The sequence below is a fragment of the Selaginella moellendorffii genome, unplaced genomic scaffold, assembly GCF_000143415.4.
Source record: "Selaginella moellendorffii unplaced genomic scaffold, v1.0 SELMOscaffold_14, whole genome shotgun sequence".
Lineage (NCBI taxonomy): Eukaryota > Viridiplantae > Streptophyta > Lycopodiopsida > Selaginellales > Selaginellaceae > Selaginella > Selaginella moellendorffii.
In genome coordinates, this window is record NW_003314275.1 from 1,584,275 (window position 1) to 1,600,581 (window position 16,307).

Sequence of the window (16,307 nt, forward strand, 5' to 3'; positions counted from 1 at the left end):
AAGGAGCTAGGAAATTCTTGGGTTCCAGCAGCAGCATCAGCACTCGCTGGAAGATCATAGGAATCCTCACCCTGGACTGAGAAATCGACGAATTCACGAAGCTCCATCGCTTCCCCTGTTTCTATTCTAGGTCAGAATATCCCTTTAGGGCTCCAACGTAAATATCCAGTCGAATATACCACATTCAAGCCGAGCAGCAGCCAATTGGCAGCGCGCCGCGGTGGGGAATATGCCATCACATGGAAAGCGTTGGATGCCCAAAGATGCCCAAATACTCTCTCTCTGGATGGATGAATGGGGTGGGTGTAGTATCCTGACACGTAGTTAATGAGCGCGTATGATAAGGCTTTGGAGCTTTTTTTTCACCTGGGCTAAAGTAGAAATCCTGCTATTTTTATCTTTTACTGGGTGTTCGTTTGGTAAAGTCTACAGGGTGTAGGAGGTGAGAAGTAGTGGCAGTGTGGTGAGTGATTTGTGCGTTGCTTGAATCATGCTGAGTGGAAGCACTGAAAATGGAAGTGGAAGACGAGGAACAAGAGCTATGGTGGGAGGAGGGATTTAGTTGAGCATAACTTCTAGAACCGAGAAAGGAAAAAGAAGGAAAAAACAATGACTTACCTCCAATCCAAATGCCAGTGCCACCAGCGAAGAACTCCAAGTAAGTAGCCGAGCAGGGGAGTCGCGTTCCTTCGTCCTGCCTGCTAGGAAGGAGATCGATCGATCGATCGAGAAGAAGAGTAAAAAGAGAAGAAGAAGAGATCATACCATCACTGCTGCTGGTGGTGTTGCTGCTGCTACCGGGAGGAACCATCTCCCCCCTTGAATCCCCTTCTTGCTTCTCGTCCTCCAAACTCATTGATTGTACCGAGAGCCTTTAAAGTCCCCTGCTTTGCTCGTCTCTGGAGTTCTTCGAGGATGGGCGATGCGAATCCTCACACTGCTGTCGCTGCTGCTGCTGCTACTGCCACTGCCACTGCTGCTACAAATGAGAATGCAGTCGACGACGTCCACAAGATATCTCGCCTCTCCTCTGTCGTCCCCAATGGAGTGATCATCAAAGCTTCCCAGGTCGCCATGGACTCGCCTTACAAGTCCCCCCGCCTCCGGACTTACGAGATCGAGGTCCGGAACCTTTACTACAAGATCATCAAGCGGACCGACCGGAGCGGCTGCTTCCCTGGAGCTCGATTCTTCCAACGCCACCATCACCACCACCACCACCACCGTCGCCACCACCACCACCAGGCCAGGTACATTCTTAGGAACGTTAGCTGCGTAGCTAGGCCCGGAGAGATTCTAGCAGTAGCAGGACCCAGTGGAGCCGGCAAATCCACATTGCTCGAGGTTCTCGCCGGGAGAATTCACCCAAGTCACGGACCATCTTCGTCCGTGAGCACCGTCAGCCCCAAGAACAGCAGCATTCTCGTCAACAACCAGCCGATCGACTTCGAGCACTTCCGGCGCGTCTCCGGCTACGTCATGCAGCACGACGCGCTGTTTCCACTGCTCACGGTCCACGAGACGCTGCTCTTCAGTGCTCAACTCCGGCTGCCTTCGTCGCTCCCCAAGGCCGAGAAGGCGGCCCGAGTTGAAGCTCTCATGGGAGAGCTCGGGCTCCTCCACGTAGCCGGCTCGCGGATCGGCAACGAGAACGTCCGGGGCGTGTCGGGTGGCGAGCGGCGGCGAGTTTCCATCGGAGTTGACGTGATCCACGACCCGGCTGTTCTTCTCCTGGACGAGCCAACATCCGGACTGGACAGTGCTGGAGCGCTCCAAGTTATCGGGATGCTCAACAACATGGCGGAGTCACACGGCCGGACAATAATTCTCAGCATCCACCAGCCTGGTTTCCGGATCCTCCAGCTGATCCACAACATCCTGCTGCTAGCGAACGGAGCCGTCATCCACCATGGTTCTATCGGCCTGCTCGCGACCAGGCTCCAGGAGGCCGGCCACCGGATCCCCCAGCAAGTGAACGTTCTCGAGTATGCCATCGACACCATCGACCTGTTCGAAGCCGAGAAGAGTGGCATTATCGGAAGCACAACTCTGGGAACGACGAGGAGTAAAGTTGGCCTCCAAGGATCGCTCCAGGACCTGTTCCTTATGTCCGGCCAGCTGAATGGAGATCATGATCCTGCTGCCGCTGCTAGTGCTGCTGCTGCTGCCGCCGCCGCTGCTGGCGATGGCGGTGACGTCGAAATGGCGCTGGACGAAGTCACCTCCGAGGTGTCCGACGTAAACTCTCCGGGCCCCGAGGAGACGCACCTCGACTACGCGAACTCTCGGTTCCAGGAGATCATGGTTCTGTCCAACCGCTTCAGCAAGAACATCATCCGGACGAGGCAGCTCTTCGCGGCACGGACGCTCCAGGCTGCGGTGGCCGGTCTCGGGCTTGGCTCGATCTTCTTGCGACTGTCCCACAACAAGGGAGGAATCCAGGAACGCTACGGCTTCTTCGCGTTCACTCTCACGTTCCTGCTGTCTTCGACCACCGAGGCGCTTCCGCTCTATCTCCAGGAGAAGCAGATCCTCATGAGAGAGACGTCCCGAGGCGCGTATCGAGTCTCCTCGTACGTGATCTCCAACACTCTCGTCTTCCTCCCGTTCCTGCTCGTCTGCTCCTTGCTCTACTCGGCTCCAACGTACTGGCTGGTCGGACTGAACCCGTGCATCTCGTCCTATCTCTTCTTCGTGCTCGTTGTGTGGCTCATTGTCGTCATGGCCAACTCCTTCGTCGCCTTCTTCAGCGCTCTCGTCCCGAACTTCATCATGGGCTACTCCCTCATCTCCGGCAGCATCGGGGCCTTCTTCCTCTTCTCTGGATACTTCATCGCCAAGGACAGCATCCCGGAGTACTGGATCTTCATGCACTACATCTCGCTGTTCAAGTACCCTCTGGATGCGCTGCTCATCAACGAATACTCGTCGCCACCGAACAAGTCGAGCTGCTACGGAGAGATGGTGGCTGGAAAGTGCACGCTCTCGGGTCGCGACGTGCTCGTCCAGGCTGCTCTCGAGAACGACAGCAAGTGGCTCGACGTTGGTGTCATGATCGGCTTTGCGATTGCGTACCGCTGCCTGTGCTGCCTCGTGCTGGGGCTCAAGACGAGGCAGAAGAAACAGTAGCTTAGCTTTGTTGGTCAGTAGCACATGAACGCATTCCTTGTGCTTTCGAGTTCTAGTTCTTGTCGCTGCGATCGATTGTCAGCCTGCCAACTTAGAAAGCAATTCTTGCTGGATACCTCTTTACAACTGTAGTCCATGTGTTGCGACGACTAAATACGCCTTGGAAGTAAGAGAGGATCGGGCTTAAGAAGTTCTGCCGAGTTCGAGTTCCTTCCAAGCTTCCATTGAAAAGTTATTCCAGCTCGTCTTCAAGCATGAGACAAGGACCATAAAGATGGATACCTGGAGCACTGCTTCGGTTGATGTGGATCCATCGCGAAGTAAACCACAACGACATCGTAAACACAGAGACGATTACGTCGGTAACATCACGCTTCGTCCTCAAGGGAAAGGGACTCTGAAAAACACTTCAATAGGCTCCATGAATGAACAAAGAACTAGAAAGCGTCGAGCCAATCTTCCTGCTGAGCTTGGATGAGTTTGGATGTTCCAAGCGATTAAAGGTGGAACCATGAGAACACAAAAATAGGAAACCAGAACCATGGCATAATTGCTAACCAGTTTTTCATGCTTTTCGTGTGATTGATATCGCCATTCAAAACCTTCAAGAAATCGAGAACCGTGTAAACGATGCTGGACTTCTCACAAGTGATCTCCACTTCCAGGAGCATCGATCCCTTCTTCCAAAACTTGATCGCCATCCCAAAGTCTACTGGATCAAACCGAGTAAGTCGAGCTGCTATGGTGGCTGGGAGTTGTGCACGCTCTCGAGTCGTGATGCTGCTCGTGCTCGACGTTGGTGTTTTGATCGCTGCCGCTCCAGAGAAATGGGAGCTAGATTTGCAATATTTTTGCTTGTCACAAAGGATCTGGCAGGACTTTCTTAAGCAAAATCTCTTAGAAAAATTCATGAGACCAGGTTGAGCGGGATGATGGAACACCGCTACGGTTGAAGCAAATCGAACGTAGCATAGTAACTCACTCTAAAGAGGTAAACATAAGCGCATCTTTCGTTTATAAGTTTTGAGAAGTGTACATCGCTCTTCAAGATATGAACACTACAAAAACGAAAGAAACATCCTTAGAACAACAAAAGCCTTGTAAAGAAGGAGCCAAACCTCAAAGGCTCAAGCGTCTTCGTAGGCTTGACTGCTACAAAGGTACCGCTGACTTCAAAGAGGATGCCGCTTCCTTGATCTGCTCGATCGTCAACACCCCGAAGATGGAATCGTCCAGAACAGCTTTCACTGCAGCTCCAGCAACGTCTTCAACGCTAACGGGAGCGCTGAGAAGCACATCCGAGCCAGGGATGGACTTGAGAGGACTGATGAAATTCTCAGCCGAGGTGAGGAACTTATCCAAAGGCTTGCCGATGATGTCGAGCGGAACGTCGACTCCATTTATCCGTCTCTTGCCGTAAATGAAACCAGGTCGAAGAACAGTGCCTGCCAGAACCATCAAGGCACTTGTGATGAGAAACTTATGAAACGTTTACCCGAGCCTGGAAACTTGGACAAGACCTCCGCTTCCGCCTTCCTCTTCCCAGTGAAGTATCCAAGCGAATTCAACACGAAGAACGGAAGATTGTAGTCGTGAACCGAAACGTAGACGAACTTCGGTATGCCTGCGAGCTTCGAAATCTCAAAAACTAAAACCACAGCATGCCTCGGATCACTTACCAGCTTTGCATGCTTCACCAACGGCGATTATGTTAGCTTCTCCATTGATCTTCTCCATTTCTTCGTTCGTTCCGAAGCCTCCGATCGTGGATATCACCGCGGTTGCACCTTTGAGCAGAGAATTCCAGTCCGCGTAGAACACATTTCCTACAGAGAGACTTTCTCGTAAGATAGCGAAACATCTAGAAGTTCTCCTATGGAAAAACATCCTGGTAACACGATAGAGAAACATCTCATAGCAGTAGAACATTACCTGAGACCCAGAGAACTTGATCCACCCATGGGTCTGGGTATGAAGGTTTTCCAGACCTGGAAAAAAGAAAAGGAAGAAAGATCACCACCAAAACGAGCATAGAAATTTCTTTCGGTCCAGCACTAACCGGCTAAGGCTCGTTACATCGATTCCTTGCGCAATCGCGGCCTTACACACCGATGATCCCACAAAACCGCTGCCTCCAAGGACCACCACCTGCGAAGAACAACGAAGAACAATCAGCATTCTAGTAAAAAATTTCACTCCGACAGAAAAACGCAAACCTTCTCTGTGCGGACCTTAGCGACCACATCGATCGGTTCCGAGTACTTGCTTCCCGACGCGTAAGAACACGTCGATCGCATCCTCCTGGAATCTAGAACACGATCAAAAAATGCGAAGGGAGGAACGCCCAGCCAAAACCAAAACCTGCGAGAAATCTTCGTCGTGAGCACCGCATTTTTGCGAATCCGCCATTCCGCCGCGAGATTGGAGCTCCTGCCGCCGAGCCGCGATGGAATGTCGTACGCACACAGCGGCCTGGAGGACGCGGGCGCTGGAACCCTAGAACACAAATCCATAAGCGTTTTGGGGGAGAAGATACTCCCCCTTCCAAGTACAAACTTTTAAAGTCATTCCAAGCTTCCACTTTTCTACTTCTTCTCTGGCCTTTGTTTGTGCCTCGTCAATCTCGCAACTTCGGCTCTACTGTCGATTCGATCCGGCTGCTGTTTCAATCGCTTCGATTCCACCGCAGTCGTTTCCAGCTCTCTCTTTTTTGGAGTGATCGAAGGATGATCCTCTTCGGAGCTGTGCGCTAACTTTCTTACGCGGAGCTGGAGGTACAGGCCTTTCCTCCATTGCGTAACAGACTTTTGCTCGAAGCCGCCAGAATCCTGTCAAGAAAACGTAAGTTTGAGTCGCGAAACCGAGAAACTGAGAGATACCTGTCCAGCTTCGCCAGATAGCAGCTCGAACGCTCTGTTTGCGAGAAGTTTGGATTCAAACACAACGTGCATCTGGCCTTTCTTGCCTTCCACTTTCTATCATCGACAAAACTCGCATTGGAAACCATACTCTCGAGAAAAGCTTCAAAGGCTTACCTCGATTGTACAGGGAATGGTACCCGCCACTATTCTTCTGAGCTCGTCAGGTATCAGTCGGTGCGACATCTTGTGGATGAGAAGTCGACATGGATCCGAGCTTGGGAAATTTATCTGTAATCACGAGTCAGAATAAATCTCTTCAGCTCGCGAACATACTTTAACGTCGATGGTTCCATGTTCCAGTTGGTGCAGAATAAGCTTCATAGGAACGATTGCATCGTCGATACACTTGTGAGTGCCAGTTTCCCGGAAATCGTAACCCAGTACGGCCTTCAAACAAAGCAAAGTCAGCTCTAATTTCGTAACAATGATATACCTTGCAGAGATTTTGCAAACTAATCATAGCCAAGCCCTTGAGCCTGAAAAGCATGGACGTGTCAATGACTCTCCTATGATCAATTTTTAGAGCTGAAAGTAACGAACATGAGGCCTTGTTGAAGTTACTGCAAATAAAAAAAATACCTTTTAGATCATAAAATACGCTATGACCAACCAAAATAGTTCCAGGTTCTAGAAGCTTAGCCACCTCTTTCTGATAAATAGAGATGACAGTAGTAACGCTATGGTGTGTAAGCAAATTACCTGAATTTCCTCTTGAGTGCATGTTGCTTGTGCTATATCTTTTTTCTCCAATCCATGAATGTGAGTTATGTAGTCAATGACTTTCTTACTTGGCTTTACCAATGTATCAAGCACTGTCTAAAGCCTTCCAGCTTAGTGTCTTGAAATGGAGAAAAAACCAGCAAAGCGCACCTTGTTGTTTCGATCCACAATGCATACTTGCACGACTTGCTGCTCATAGCCTTCGCACATTACCATCTCACAGTCGAGGGAAAGTAGCCTTTCAGGATAGCTAGCATCCGAGGACGATCCCCTTTTCGTGCATTTCCATCCCTGCGAGAAGAAAAACTGAGAAACACTTCGCGAGTGTTGAAAGAAATACCGGGAGAAAGGATGGAAAGTGGTATGACGTGAAGAAGAGAGGATGTTCATATGTCCGATCCACCAAGCACTGTTCTGGCAAGAGGTGGAAAAATTTGTAAGGAAGAGCTTTGATTCACTAAGCACCTGCTCGGGAGTTTTCGACCAAGGATCACTAGCCTCTACTAGCTTAATGATCGCTAGCCGCTTCCTCCAGCGCTTCAAACGCTTCACCATCTACGGAGAAAGCTCGTCAATGGCACAGAATCTAAGAAGACAAAATTCCTACCTCATTGTCAAATGTTCGCACAAACTCAGCCAAAACCTGCCATTTGTGCCGCTCAGGATCGCTCACCGCGCGGGAAAGACCTCTGGCCGCCAGGAAATCCGTCCATTCCCCCTTCGATCCACAGATTTTGAGCTGATGCGCGCTCTTCACGATCAAAACGAGGTTCTGCGACACAAGAAACCTCAAAAATGCGATCAAGAAGAGAATCCACCCTATACATCTCTGTCGTCCTCCGTGAAGGAGAGCGCATCGTCCATAGTCGTCAAAAACCCTAAACCAAGAAGTTTCAATCGACGGCTGCAATTCAACCAATTCAATCCAATGCCAACGGCCCACATGAGTTTGATCCGACGGCCCAAATTCAAAGAGAGTAGCCCTAATCCTAGAGATCGTCCCAACTGAATTCAGCTGATCTCCCCCCATTGGTGTATCGGCTTTGACGCGCGTAAGTGTCGGGCTGCGCGGCGTCGGGGCCATTTTGCCACCGCTGGTACTGATGCGCGTAGCCACACCACGCATCCCATCGATCTCTCTGCCGTCTATGCGTTCGATCGTAGCGATGGTTCTCAGAGCTTGGATTGTTGGTCGCTCCGCGATTTCTCAGCTTTCTCAAATCTTCATCGGCATCGTAGCGTGCTCTCTGCGAGAGACCAACTTGACCGTCAAGAACTACAAAGAGAAGAACGATGAAATGGACGAAAACTTTACCTTGGCGGGATCTGAAAGGATGGCGTAGGCCTCTCCAATCAGCTTGAACAAGCGCTCAGCGTCATTTCGAATTTCTTCGCCCACGTCCTTTCCATCCTCGCCTCCATCAGTGCGCACAACAAATTGTCCTGCCTGTGAAACGATACAACGTTATCCGCGGCTCGTCAAGCATGGTAACTCACCTTATCAGGATGATGCCGCAAGGCCAGCTTTCTATACGCTTTCTTTACCTCAGCCGCCGTGCAAGAAGATTCTAATCCCCTGCAAAACCGTTTGCTCGGTTAGTGAATGAAAGCTTCTTTGCTTCTAAGAGAATGAAAAAGCCACTTACAGAATCAAATAGTGATCGACTGGGTGACTCTTCTTCAAATCTTCCTCGGCACTTGCGAGTCGCTCGCGCGCCTGCTTAAATTCTTGGTGAGAACTCTCCGTTTCTAAAAGAGAAATCAGCCTCCGCAAGTCGCTACACGCCTGGCCATAGTCCCGAATCAAAGTATGCAGCGTTACTCGCCTTGATATAGCCTGCATCAGCACAAGCTCGTTAAAATGGAAAGGAAGCTTCACATGACGAACCTTCACGTATTTTGGATCCAAGGCTACTGCACGGCTAGAGTCCGCAATTGCATCAGCAATGTGACCCAACGCTTGAGAAGCAGCAGCGCGATTACAAAATAGAACCGCATTGAAAGGTCGAGCCTCGCTGTTACAGGCCAAAGCAGCTGTATAGTGTTCAACAGCCTCAGTGTGTCTTCCTGCTTGGAATGCTTCGTTCCCAGCCGTCTGAGGAGGAGAAAAGATTATAAACGACGAAATCTCGAAAGCTACAAATCTTGCCTACCTTATACTGTAAGAGCTGCTGGACAAGGCCAATAAACTGTGACAGCGTCTCTAAATCCGCCTCTTGTATGTGACTTATTCTGAAATAGAAGGCCAATTAAAACTTGTCTGAAAGAAAAAGAAATTGCATACCTTTCATCTCCAGAAAGCGCTAAAAAATCTCCGAGTTTCTGTAAGCACTCAAGCGATTCTTTCAGCCGTCCTACGTAAAACAAAGCCTTGGAAGTTGCCCAAGAACGCCAGATTTTAGGCGACGACCCAGGCCGGAATCCACGAACAATTTGAGACTGTTGGGATTGAGTCCAGTTGCGCTCCGCTGACACTAAAGTTTGCTCGCACAATTGGATGACGTCGCTGTACATCCGAAGCTGCAATTGTTGCAAACGCTTATTCGGCTGAACGGAGAGAAAGAAGAACAAAAAGTACTTACACCCAGAAGTGAACGAGCTTTCAATTCAAGAAAAATCTCGGAGTATGGACAGATAAGAAGCGCCTCGTTCAAAATTCTCAATGTGGCCGTATGGTCGTTGGCTGCCAACAATTCCCATGCCCGTTGAAAGTACTCGTCCGTTTGCTACGCAAGAAAAAACGCATCAGAAAGCTTTCCAGTAACATCCATAATAAAGCTTACTTGAGTTTTCCTAAGACCCTCCGACGCCTCCAGCGCAATTTTCGAGTCACCACCATCAGAATCTCTTGCACGGTTTAGACAATCTTGGAAAAACGCAAGCGCGGCCTCCGGTTCTCCCAGAGAAAGATGGCAACTGCGTGGAGTTAGAAAAACCGGAAACGAAAGAAAGGGACACAAGCAAACGAACCTGCCGGCACGTATCCTAACGCGAAGAAAATTGGGATCCACGGCGATTGCTCGCAAGCAATCTCCTAACGCCTCCCTCATCCTACCGACGACCATTCGCGTTGCAGCTCGGTTGCTGTAGCACAGCATTGAGGAGCGAATGCAACTCTGCGACGTCTCGCTCGGAAGAACGCTATTGATGCCAAGCGAGTAATATTCCTCAGCTTTTGGAAAGTCCCCGCTCGCGTAAGCTTCATTTCCCCTGTGCAGGCACTCCAGTAAGATACTGCACACTAGAACTTTCAAAGTAAAACGTACCTTAGTCTCCATTTCTCGCAAGCTTGTTCAACTGCAGCACGGTTGGCAGGAGTAGCAGACGGCATTGTGGAATCCGCGTTCTGTCCAGCCGCCTGTTTCCAGCCATCACTTTCAATCTTCGCGGTGTCAAGATCCATTCCATGAACTTCAAGCCTTGACGTTGATCGAGTCACACCACCTTTGCTTCTGAAACCAGCAGGCTTGGGTGTTCGGCGAGGTCGTCTTCTAGCTGGAGCCGTAGGCGAGCTTGCTGTGAAAGCAAAAGTCTTGGGGACATTGGTTTCTTTCGACTCATCCGACTGGTTTCCAAGAGTGAGATCAGCAGCCGCATTGCTCAAGTTATCCACCTCCTCAGACGAGTAAAACTGGAACTGAGAATTCCATGCTTGATCATGTTCCTCAGCTTCACTGTTGTTCCCTGTCATTTGTGGTGACAGGCGAGCTCCAGTGTCAGGACATGGCGAAAAATCCATAGGCGAGCCTTGCTCATCTGTAGCGGACGTGCTTGAGGAACGAACTCCCCTGCTAGAAAGCTTTCGAACTCCCTTCTTTCTCCTGATGCTGGGGGTTACTCCTCCGGAAGATCCAAAGACAAAAGTCCCGCCCGAAGTCAGAGGTTTGCTTTCGTCAACTTTTGGATGGGCCTGAGCCTGAGCCGAACTAGCGCCGAAGACGAACGAAGGTGGAGGATTTGAGCTTGGAACCGAGTCGCCAGACCCCTTTTCTCCCATTTTCAAGGCAGTGAGGTCCGCTACTAAAGAATGGGCGTCCTTTGCCGAGTCTCCACGCTCAGGAACCACTGGAACTGCGTTTCGCATGGACGTGAAAACGAAAGTGCTGGACGACGGGATCTCTTGACCAGCATCCTCTTCCCGCGCTTCAACTCTCGGGCTACCATGACCCTGTGCCGAGCTTCCATCCTTGTCCAACTCGTTTTCTAGCTTGGAATCCACCACTGCAGGCTCCTCAACTGTGATTGATGGTTCCCCCGTTTGAAAGTTAGCAGCGTCGGGACTAGCAGCACGCGAATCGAAAGTAAAGGCTTGATATGGTCTTTCGATCCCCTCGCCGCGAGCAACACCTTTACCTTTGGCTGGATGAGTGCTCTTGCGCAGCTTTGAGAACCGAGGGCGAGGATTTCCAGTTTGGTGATGAGAAGTCGGTATACCAACAGTGAATGTTGTCGGCTTGGAAGATTCCTTATCTTCTCGAGCTGGAGAGAACTGCTGTTGATCCATGGATGGAAAACTCGGGGAAGGAAAACTTGGAGGAACTGGAGAGAATTGCTGCTGATCCACTGGAAAAGTTGGAGGAGCTGCTGGATCAATGTGTAGTTCGTGAAGCATAGACTCCAGACTCTCTCTGGGTTTCTCACCGTGATTCGCGATCCCGGAGCCAGCAGGGACGCAATCGTCATTGCGATCACCACTTCCAGGACTGCTGCCAGTGCTCCCGGCGTTAGCAATCGATCCGAAAACAAATACCTCGGGACGATCCTTCGACGTCTCCGAGTCGAGGGTCTCCACCGGAGGCGGTGGAACACTGACTTGAGACGGAAACCCAAAATCGAAGGGAGACGCCGCCTCCGCTACCTTGTGTAACAAGCCAGCATTCTTCCAGAACAAGCTACCGCTCCTCCCCCAGATCGAAGACGATGGATTGCCATTGTAGAACGAGCCTGGCTGCTGGACGATCCCTCCTCCCCCTCCCTCGCGCGATTCACTCTCCCGGCTCTGGCTCCGCGACTCCAGCAAGATCGACATGAAAGGAATCCCTCGATGCGCCTAGTCGATCGGCATCACCTAGCTGCGATGCGATCGAAAATGGGGAGAGGAGACTGAGCTGCGACAAGCCCTAAATTCACCACAAACCCTAAAAATGCCATGGCTTTTTACCCTTGCCACATCCGTCCGATCGAGATCCACGTGGCACGTTTATACCCGTTGCTTAAGTTTTAATTGATATTTTTCTCTCGTTCTTTTTTGTCTCGAGGAAGAGAAGAACACGGAGCGCCTGGCGAGCAGGGAAGCGCTTGCTCGCGTTTTGGAGATTTTCTCGCGGTGTTGTCGCAGCGCTGGCTGATGATCCGAGCAGCGCGCGCAAGCTTTTGCTAGATTGATCCTGGGAGGGAGCTAAGCAGCGGCTGTGAAGAATTCAGCTCTTTCTTCCCAGATATTTGGAGCGCCGGCCGCCGGGATGAAGTCTTGCGCGGCCATTTCTCGCGCAGGGGCCGGATTCTTGCTTAGATTTCGAGGAATAGTCGGGAAATAGTCCGAGAAAGAGCAGGGTTTACGCTTCCTTGGCAGCAATCGGGCAGCGCGCACAGGGCAATGTCGAAATTTCTGGCTGCCGGATGGCTACAGCCCGAGCAGGACACCGGGTGATCTTAGAAGCGTGGCGAGGAAGCGATGAGAGAGCTCCTCTCCTCGTTAGGTTCTCCAAGGATAGATAGGCTTTCTTAGCCTAGGGTCTCTTTCTTTTCGAGGGAATTTGGAGGATCAGTCCGTCCGAGAGGGATCTTTGGGCAATGTCCGAGACGAGGAAGCGGCCGACGCGAGCTTGCACGGCGAGAACGCCCTCGAGGCTAGCTCCATTGGCTCCCGCGGTAGAGCGGCCACCTCCACAGCTCAAGAAGCAAGACGATCAGCCGGCCCCGCTCGTCTTCTCCAATCCACTCTCGTTAGTGCCGGAGCAGAAGGATCTTCACGAGCTAAGGCGTATGTGGGAGCTTGCGTCGATCATCAACTTCTTCAATGTAAGTTCTTCTTTTTTTGTTTGTATGACCATGGCTTGTTTCAATTCAGACCTTTCGACCAATTTTGAAACTGGTAGAGTTCTCGGCCGAGGAACTGGAGACCGCTCTCCTTACGTGCAACGATCTACTCATGGACATCCACACTGCGCTGCTCAAGGTAATGTCTAGAAACAAGCTGAGTTTCTAGCTTTCTTACTTTCAGCTCGCAGGGAATCCACCCTCCTTCTCGGGTTCCTCTAAATCGCGATAGCTGGGTCACAGTTCTATACAAGAAGCTCAAGGACAGGTGGTCGAAGGTAACACACGCTCTAATACGTTTTACAGCTCTCTTTGGTAACCGCTGGCTAAACAGGTAGCCGAGCCTCCATTCCCTCTTGCGGAATCCCATGGGTGAGTCTTACTATAGATTTCATACCTGTCTGATAGCGTTAACTTCAGGAGCGAGGCTGAAACTTATAGCGGATTTGATCCATCAACAAGATTGATCATCTTAAGAGCATTGTGTGAAGTTCGTCTTGACGTACGTAATGCTGTTTCTAGTATTTCCAGGCAGACTTATTTTACATGTGCAGCAAGATGATGTTCGGGCGCATATGGAAGAGCCTGTGAAGAAGGGATACTTGTCCCTCTTTCGTAAGGAGCGCGCAGGCTCAAACTTACTTGGAACTACGTACTGGTATTTGACGGCTATATCTTTTCTGTTTGTTTGTTGGCTGACTCTTGATCGCTAGGTGCGAAAACAATCCAATATCAGGTTATAGACTTTACAGAGATATACCAACACCCAAGGGAAAGGAGTTCAAAGGACGCACCGCGTCGCCTCCTCCTCCCGGTCAGTGGGAAACATTGGCAAGCAACTTCGATGAATTTCAGTCGGTTGCTGTATGTCTTTCTACAACTCATGAGACAGGACTAATTCATTTTCAAATGCAGGACACGCTTTTGTCTAGCAAGTTCAAGCAAGAAATCGGTCTAGGAAAAAGACTAAAACAAGACATCCTACCCGTTTTAGAGGCCGTTGAGAAGGTGCAAAACTTATTCGCAATGTTATGTTCAGCCTATGGTTCTTATTTTGCAGAAGAAGGTCAGGGACTTGAAACGAAAACAAAGACAGGCAAAATTACTGGTGACCACGCTTGAACATAATCTAGACAGTGGCCGGGCTAAGCGCGATCGTAAACCCGTCAACTACACATTTCGTACGACATCCTTAGTTCTTTTTTATATTACTCTTATCTTTTTCATGTCTGCGTGCAGCTGAATATGATCGATCTATCAACGAGGCAATCAAATCTACAAGGTACCTACGCGATACTGTTTCACTACACTTCAGCTTCCAAACACCTTGCAGGAAGCCCGAACGAGCTGCAGAGTTGGCAAATGGCCATTCAACTGTAGCAAACGGTCATGGGAGTCATCCGGAGAAACGCGTACGCAAAGAACGAGTAAATGATGGTGATCAAACGGGACTTAGCCCCTGTGATCTCTCGAACAATCACGCCCCCTTCGATCCTCGTGAAGACGACAATTATCGTGAGCTTTCGGAGGAGCCAGCAACCTCGAATGATTCCGCAGCCTCAGACGATGCTGGAACTTCATTTCGAAAGAAGATTAAACCGAGGTATCTTTCATACTGGCTTTAAGTAGAAGATAACAATTGCTGATTCTAGGAGCCGGCAACGACGTAGATCTCAACGTTACTGTGGTAAAGACTACGTGGACGCTGCTTACACGGAGGAGGATGATTTATATAGTGATGACGAGATTGAGGGAGAAGCCATTTACGACGACGATTTTGTACGGCGCAGAGAACGAAAACGGAAAAGAGGTGACACAAGCTCTGTAGAGGACGAGGAATACAGAGGCGATGACCATGAAGACGTAGACGACGACGACGACGACGATGTAGCAGTTAGTTATAGCGAGGAAGAGGAGGAGCTGGAACAGCAAGAGGAGAAGCAAGAATTCTTGGTTAGATCGATGCGACGTGCGAGGAGACCAAAACGGGTGGCAGACACTGGCCTGCGGCGAAGCAAACGAGCCACGAGAAGCAAGGTGAACTACAACGCTTATGAGCACAGTGAAGAGGAGGAAGACGAGGAAGACGAAGAAGAAGAACAAGCTTATACCGCCAAGAAAGCAGCGGGAGGAAATGGGGAACTTAAAGCAAGCCCGAGTAGCATAGACGACGCAGATTACAGCATGGAATCCGCTGGTTCTCTGCACAGCAGTGGTGGAACTTCGGATACAGGAAACCAAGTTATAGGAGACGAAGAAACGGGACAAAAACAGGCAGAGGTGGGAGAGGACGGAGAACAAGATGATACAAAAGAAGAAGATAAAGAAGAAGGTGATGATGGTGAAGACGAGGAGGAAAACACACAAGGTGGCTGGAGTCACGTAAACGGTGATGGGGAAGAGGACGAGGATGAAAGGGGAAAGCAGCTACGGTTCTTTGATCTAAACGAGTGCGCTCCGGCCGATTCTCCTCGGGACTGGATGAAGGGCGGGTTTCTGGATGGAAGTCAGGAAGCGGAGATTGGCTAAGAAGGAAACGCTGGACTGGCTGCTCGACCGCTTCTCTAAGAAGGAAAAGCTGGACTGCTCGACCGCTTCTCGATCGATTCCGACACAGATTATTCAGCAAAATCGCATCACTCGGGATGATGAGAACGAGTAACCAGTGTGTATAGCTGGTGTCCTTTTTTTTTTGGCGTTGGAAGGAAAAAGATTCTATTTATTTTCTCACAGCTGCATTCCTGTCGAACGTAAAGGTATAGAAGTGTACACATTTAGGCATCTTCTCTCTCTTTCTCCAGGCAAGAACAACACTACTAAATTATTTTTAAACATGAGTTTAACACTTCTATTAAGTATTTGTTTTAAGCTTTAGTGCACTCTACATTCCTAGCATAGCATGAAGGCTAATCAAATTGTTTTAGCAATATGTCCTGGGTATTCCAACCTTGGGGAAGATCCTAAGCAACTCACTCTAAGTTTATACTGTTCTTTAGCTAGGAATGAAAACAAAAAGTTGTCAAATTGTAATTATAGTTGTACTACGAGCTTAGTAGCAAGAGAAGATGGAGGGAAATAACCTAATCTAAGAGGTGATGAGCAACTATCCCTTCCTAGCTTATGTTTATCCTCTTTGATAATCAAAGAGAATAAGTATTGAAGTTTTAAGATGTAAGTAGCAAACAAGTAATACTTTGAGAAATAAGTTAATTATAAAGGAAAAATATATTAATAGTGCACTTCTTTTTTAATCGATTAAAAGCTTTACGATATTTGGGGTTAAGCATTCTTGACTAAAATGGGTGACCTTTCAATAAATTTGAATTTAGGAGCTAAAATTAACAAATCTTTCACCATACTAATCTTAATATTATTGAAGATGATAATATCTACCTATAAAAAAATTATATATATATATATATATATATATATATATATATATTGTTAATTTGGTAATTTTGGCACCAAATAGAAAGACATTTAGTCCCCTCCGGGGCT

At 49.2% G+C, this 16,307-nt stretch overlaps 5 protein-coding genes across 7 annotated transcripts; 2 read left to right on the top strand and 3 right to left on the bottom strand.

The window, feature by feature from the left end:
- Positions 1–187: 187 nt before the first annotated feature.
- On the top strand, positions 188–3,260 carry LOC9631746 (ABC transporter G family member 8). The gene has a single exon (XM_024675404.1). The coding sequence runs from the start codon at positions 916–918 to the stop codon at positions 3,127–3,129; it is 2,214 nt and encodes a 737-aa protein (XP_024531172.1). The 5' UTR covers positions 188–915; the 3' UTR covers positions 3,130–3,260.
- An 859-nt stretch (positions 3,261–4,119) lies between these two features.
- Positions 4,120–5,731, bottom strand: LOC9631747 (uncharacterized protein At1g32220, chloroplastic). Of its 3 annotated transcripts, none has more exons than XM_024675182.1 (8): positions 5,491–5,731; positions 5,361–5,430; positions 5,189–5,277; positions 5,062–5,117; positions 4,809–4,955; positions 4,625–4,753; positions 4,248–4,574; positions 4,120–4,187 (listed from the first exon to the last, which is right to left on the bottom strand). In XM_024675182.1, the coding sequence occupies exons 1-7, from the start codon at positions 5,640–5,642 to the stop codon at positions 4,282–4,284; spliced, it is 936 nt and encodes a 311-aa protein (XP_024530950.1). In that variant the 5' UTR covers positions 5,643–5,731; the 3' UTR covers positions 4,120–4,187; positions 4,248–4,281. The 3 variants fall into 3 exon arrangements, with proteins under 3 accessions (XP_024530950.1, XP_002970530.2, XP_024530951.1); XM_002970484.2 differs by having other exon boundaries at positions 5,346–5,430; XM_024675183.1 differs by having other exon boundaries at positions 5,346–5,437; positions 5,491–5,641.
- Positions 5,644–7,723, bottom strand: LOC112346371 (putative small RNA degrading nuclease 4). Its single transcript, XM_024675181.1, has 12 exons — positions 7,596–7,723; positions 7,378–7,542; positions 7,236–7,325; positions 7,111–7,179; positions 6,921–7,061; positions 6,750–6,866; positions 6,630–6,699; positions 6,484–6,575; positions 6,324–6,437; positions 6,165–6,278; positions 6,009–6,104; positions 5,644–5,957 (listed from the first exon to the last, which is right to left on the bottom strand). The coding sequence occupies exons 1-12, from the start codon at positions 7,713–7,715 to the stop codon at positions 5,715–5,717; spliced, it is 1,431 nt and encodes a 476-aa protein (XP_024530949.1). The 5' UTR covers positions 7,716–7,723; the 3' UTR covers positions 5,644–5,714.
- Positions 7,662–11,890, bottom strand: LOC9632441. Its single transcript, XM_024675180.1, has 11 exons — positions 10,037–11,890; positions 9,741–9,980; positions 9,554–9,686; positions 9,353–9,496; positions 9,055–9,290; positions 8,924–9,002; positions 8,659–8,865; positions 8,417–8,607; positions 8,268–8,346; positions 8,086–8,217; positions 7,662–8,017 (listed from the first exon to the last, which is right to left on the bottom strand). Exons 1-11 carry the CDS (start codon positions 11,797–11,799, stop codon positions 7,760–7,762), a joined length of 3,462 nt encoding a protein of 1,153 aa, XP_024530948.1. The 5' UTR covers positions 11,800–11,890; the 3' UTR covers positions 7,662–7,759.
- A 141-nt stretch (positions 11,891–12,031) lies between these two features.
- LOC9632442 (DDT domain-containing protein DDR4) lies at positions 12,032–15,664 on the top strand. Its single transcript, XM_024675329.1, has 12 exons — positions 12,032–12,791; positions 12,841–12,948; positions 13,001–13,087; positions 13,144–13,181; positions 13,230–13,311; positions 13,364–13,467; positions 13,523–13,673; positions 13,725–13,817; positions 13,870–13,990; positions 14,049–14,091; positions 14,143–14,412; positions 14,462–15,664. The coding sequence occupies exons 1-12, from the start codon at positions 12,564–12,566 to the stop codon at positions 15,336–15,338; spliced, it is 2,202 nt and encodes a 733-aa protein (XP_024531097.1). The 5' UTR covers positions 12,032–12,563; the 3' UTR covers positions 15,339–15,664.
- The last annotated feature ends 643 nt before the right edge of the window (positions 15,665–16,307 follow it).